At 49.8% G+C, this 5,230-nt stretch overlaps 1 protein-coding gene across 1 annotated transcript; it reads right to left on the bottom strand.

Moving 5' to 3' along the window:
• Positions 1 to 264: 264 nt before the first annotated feature.
• On the bottom strand, positions 265 to 4,629 carry IGFBP1 (insulin like growth factor binding protein 1). The gene is made up of 4 exons (XM_004386106.1): positions 4,281 to 4,629; positions 2,481 to 2,665; positions 1,262 to 1,390; positions 265 to 396 (listed from the first exon to the last, which is right to left on the bottom strand). Exons 1-4 carry the CDS (start codon positions 4,627 to 4,629, stop codon positions 265 to 267), a joined length of 795 nt encoding a protein of 264 aa, XP_004386163.1.
• Between the last annotated feature and the right edge of the window lie 601 nt (positions 4,630 to 5,230).

The following is a 5,230-nucleotide window of genomic DNA, read 5'->3' as shown; positions in this document are numbered from 1 at the left end:
AATACAAGTATTTACATACAACGTGATGAAGCATTTCATGATATATAAATTAAGATACTACAAGTTACTGTGTAGAAAAAATACACTTACAGTGAATAAATAAACTAATAACTTTATATACCAAGTAATGTGGAGTATAAAAAGTCATTCCTATATATATACAGATACATATATATATAAAAGTGTGTGTGCATTCTAGAGAATAAATATACTATGTATACTTAAATATTTTGTGCGAAGTAACGTATTACACTGCATTTGTGTTCAGCTTTGTAAATTAAAATACTGACGGCAGTGGGGGTCTCCCCTGACCTCTGGAACCCCTGGGATCTTCTTTCCATTCCATGGGTACACACACCAGCAGAGCCCCGCCTCGCCCTCCAAGGATGTCTCACACTGCAAAGACAAGACCCAGTCTCAGGAGCAGCAAAGGCAAGTGAAACCGGCTATACTCAGGCAAAGCCCTGACTCCAAAAAGCTGTGACCTTGGGCAAAGCAGATACCCTCTGTTCCTCATCATCAAGTGCCTAGTGCAGTACTGTCTTCATGTGCTTGTTAAATGGTCAAGCGTTGCGCAAAGCTGTCTGTTTTCATGGCCCTGAGCAGCTGAGCCCAAGGGGTGGCAGAAGGACACTTCCTGAATGGTACAAACAATGCCTGTGCCATGGGCAGCCACTGTTTCTCATCTGTGATAAAGCAGCACCCGGTCCTCAGTTTCCCCCAATAAAATCCACAGAGTCTGTGCTTTGCCGAATCTTAAAATCCTCCTCAAAATTAAATCTTAGTTTGTTTTATCTCATTTATTATTTGCCAATCCAAAAACATGCTACTGTATTTTATTATAGAGCTCTTTTCCCTTTGTGGGGATAAAAAAAAATGTCCAAGTAGATACTTTCCTAAGTAGAGTTTGTTCCATTCCTCTCATATGACAGAGAAACCTAAGGTCCAAAAAACTAGGGACTTGTCCAAACTCCCCATCCACACACGCTTGTTAAGTGATGGCCCTAATGCTCAGCCCCAGACGCCCCGTCCCAGGAGGTTGTCCTCCACTGGCTGTGAAATGCTGAGCTGTCCTTAGGTTATCTTGGGCTAGCTACTCCTGGTTCCCAGGGGTGGGGACTCTTACTTAAAATTACAAGTGTAAGTCCCTCATGGTGCAGATCTAGGACTGATGCCTTGGGATGAACAACCACAATTTTTCAGGGATGTGGGACAACCAGAGCTGTCCCTGTGAGGCCACACATCAGCAAGGTTTGCACACCTGTTTGCTGTGATAAAATCCATTCTTGTTGCAGTTTGGTAGATAAAATTTGTAAAGTTCTTCTCCAGCCTTCTGTTGAGCCTTGGCTAATCTATCCAGTACTTTGTAGAGTTCTCTTTGGCATGGCTCCTAAAAGAAGAATCTGACATTAGTATAAATGACAAGAGAAAATGAATTATCATTAAGAGATCACTGTCTGAACTGTAAGTGAGGGTGGTTAATCTGTGTCTTGAGTTGTCAAGATAAAGGACAGGAATTTCATTCACCTACACTGAGAGAGAGGTGGCCCAGGGAGTAGCCTAGCTGACCCCACAAAGTCTTCTTGACTCTTCTGGCCACCCACTGAGTAACTCTGGCACCAGGTACCTGGCTGAAAGAGAAGTGAGCACAGCTCTCTCAATGGAGAATTTAACAGGACGATGTCTAGGTCTCAAACAACTTTCTTCTGCAATCTACAATGTTATCTCACATAAACGGAATCAAGTAGGGATTAAGGTGCTTGTTCAGAGCCCTGGTGGTGCAAAGGTTAAGAGCTTGGCTGCTAACCAGAAGGTCGACAGTTCAAATCCACCAGCCGCTCCTTGGAAAGCCTATGAGGCAGTTCTACTCGCTATGAGACAGAATGGAATCAACGATGATGAGTTTGGTTTGATTTGGTTTGGTTTTAATAATTTAAGTATTAACTTTCCTTCATTTGTCATAATTTCCAGGCGAAAGTCTGAAGTATCCAGAAAATTGGTTCAATTCTCCACTTTTCTGGGTGTGTGTGTTTGTGAAATTTCTTTTTTCCCTCAAATCAACTCAAGTGACTCCAATGTTTACTCTATGTCGCCTTCAAGTGGTAAAATTAAAAACAGACTTCAGTTAAGATGAGCTGGGGACAGGGGTCAGGGGAAGATCCTTATGTTGGGCTTTAGAATAGTTAAACTGGATGCTCTTTAGAGATAGTCTAGTCTGACATCCTCATTGTAGAGATGAGCTCAGAGACACGAAGTAACATATCTAAAGTTACACAGGAGGAATTGCACTATCTTTCTGCTCCAACTGGTTCCTCTAAAGACTACTGAAAGTACTTGTGCTAACAAGCTTGGTAAAGCTAAGGTGAGAAGTGTCTACCAGGCTTTGGGAAGACAAGTCTTCTTGTGCAGGGCTTCAGGACCAGGAAGGAGGCCACAAGGCTTCAACCTGGAGAGAGTGCCTACCACCAGAGGGGCCTCACCTTCCATTTTTTGATGCCCGTGATCTCGCGAGACTTGATGCTCTGGTAAGTGCTGATGGCGTTCCAGAGGATAGACTCGGCCTCACCAGAAGGGGCCATCAGGTGGAAGCTGCCCAGGAGCTGCTCCTGTGTCATCTCTGAACTCTCAGCAGGCCCGTTCTCTGGGTCTGAGTAGTCCTTCAAGTCTGAAATGCAGCAGGCAGTTCCTTTGAGCTCTCCACCAGCATCTGCCCTGTGCTGCCCCCTGAGTCACTTCTGAACCAGACCTACACATGCCTTCCTTCCCTCAAAGCCAGGCTGGGGCACAAGGATGACCACATTCATCCAAATTGTTGCCAACTCTCTTTCTAGAAGCACTTCAAATGGTTCTGGGGAAGAGTGGTAACAAAAGCAATACCCATTCCGTCCTGGAAAAATATGTTTCGGAGTCTTGCAAGGTTTCCCTGGGTTTTTGCGTCTATGGTAACTTCTAGGAGGGGAGCAACAACATATTTGTGGAGGTATGGGAAAAGCTTTGAAGAAGTCAGGGATTAGGGCTCAATTCTTGACTCTATTAGCTGAGAGTCCTAGGAGTATTACTTGTCCTGTCGGAACCAAGGTTTCCTCATCCATAAAATGGGAATTTTAGTACCATCCTATGAATAGGCAGTGTAGGTTTCATTTAGATGGGGGGAGGTCTATGGCCCTCCTGACCCATAGCCCTATACCCTTCCTTCCCCAGGGTCCCTGCCCTCTCACATAAGAAATGACTCCTTTGGCAAGTCACTAGACATCTTGTAGATAGAGTTCAAGGGTTTGGATTCAGTGCGTGGACAGAGTCATGGAGAAATGATTCTAATGGAATCTGCTGTGAGAATCAATCTCCTTGGGGACCGTTAGAACTGTCCTCTTTATGGAGTGGAAGGCGTCCATTTATTTACAGAAGCATTTCATTTACTCTGAAGGACAGAGAATGGGCAGGAAAAGCTCGTCTCCTTCTTGGAAGGGTCATGCACTCAAGGCAGATCCCTATCGGGGTATGAAACCATGAGATTCCTCTGAGAATCCACACAGGATGTGCAACCAGCCCAGATGGGGAGGTAGGAAGTCAGGAGTAGGGAAGAGGTATTTCCTTTGCTTCCCACTACAAATAAACTGCTGCTTAAATTCAGGAAAGAACCTGACTGTCAAGTTCTTAGGAGGCCACTGCAACATACACATCAAACATTGTTTTTCTACGGCAATGAATGAAAGTGGAATATTTAGCGTAAACTCTCACATTATGTTCTGTGAACATCTGGGAAGGGCATACTGTAGCCAGAGGACATATATTACAAAGAACATTCCAAGCTTGTTGAGGGGGGTGGTGGGGAGGACAACAGGAGAGATGCCCACCTCATTCAAGGAGGCTCCATCCCTGGGGCCGCCCACATGTCACAGAGAGGAGGGCGGGGCTGCCGGTGTCCTCTCCCTGCCAGGGCAGCCCGATTCTGCTCCCTCCCTCCGCCCTCACTCGAGGATCTAAACAATGTCTGAGTGTCTATAGATCACTGGGCTGTGGGGCACAAGAGCCGTGTCCTCTCCTCTACTCTCCCACTAAGTTTCACGTGTCCCGGTACTTTCCGTTCTTCTCCCTGGGCATCTCTTGCCAGGGTGAACTCCACTGGCTGGTCTGAGGTCCTTGCCGCTACATGCTTTGGGACTCGCCCTGGGGCTTTAGACCAATCCCTTCCCCGCCTAGACCTCAGGCCCCAGGCCTGCCATCTGTCCCGAGAGGCCGGTAGGGGACAGACTGAGGAGGCTCACCTGTGGCCTCGGCACGAGGGGAGGTACCAGCATCGTCTGGCTCAGGCAAACAGGCGCCCTGGCCGCGGATGAGGGCGTGCAGGGGCCGTGGCTCCCCCGGCAGCGCTCGGCAGCTCAGCCCGCGGCCACAGCGCGCGGTGCTCACGCCGCATGCCGCACCCAGCTGCAGGGCGCACGTCGGGCAGCAGCCGCAGCCCGCTGGCCGGGCGAGCTCCTGGCACGAAGCGGGCACTGGCGGGCAGAGCGCCAGCTTCTCGTCGGAGCAGGGCGCGCAGCGCCAGGGCGGAGGTGCGGCCATCGCGCCAAGGAGGGTGCCCAGCAGGAGCAGCAGCGGCCAGGCGCGGGCAAAGAGGGTCTCGGGCATCGCCGGCGGCGAACGGTGGCAGACGGTGGCAGGCGGTGGCAGGCGGTGGCGGCGGGCTGGAGGCGCGGTGGCAGATGGAGGCAGCGGTCCGGAGGCGCAGTGGCGGCGAGAAGTGGCCGATGCTCGCTGGGTACCGCGAGGACCTTATGAAGGGCGCGGAGCGCTCCACCGGGACCAGGCGGTTAATGATTGACAGCGCTTTGCGCTCTGAGCTGGATACTCCAATGAAGTTTGTTTTGCTTCTCCTCGTGCGCTCAAGGCCCTACGCAAATCGTGGGTGGTAGGAGGGTAGATGGTTTGGGTTTCAGGTTTGTGTTTGTCCTGTTATGTGAGGCCAAAGTTCAATTCAACAACAAGCACGCCTGCCAGGTGGAGGGATGGCACTTGTGTAAGGGCCATCTCCCGGGCCTAGCTCGCCAGCGCTCTTAGACTTGTCCAGGGAAAGCCCAAAAGATAAGCAACACCCAGCCCACCCGCCAGTTTTCAAATGGGGAAACCAAGGCCCATAGTGAGGAAGCTCACGGACTGGGTTAGAACCTAGGTCTCTGCAAGCCCTGGGGGGTGCCATTTTGCCAAAGCCCAGAAGGGCTTCTGTCTCCAC

The sequence above is a fragment of the Trichechus manatus genome, unplaced genomic scaffold, assembly GCF_000243295.1.
Source record: "Trichechus manatus latirostris isolate Lorelei unplaced genomic scaffold, TriManLat1.0 scaffold00155, whole genome shotgun sequence".
Taxonomy (NCBI): Eukaryota; Metazoa; Chordata; class Mammalia; order Sirenia; family Trichechidae; genus Trichechus; species Trichechus manatus.
The sequence above is the reverse complement of the archived record's forward strand: the minus strand, read 5'-3'. Positions and strand labels throughout refer to the sequence as shown.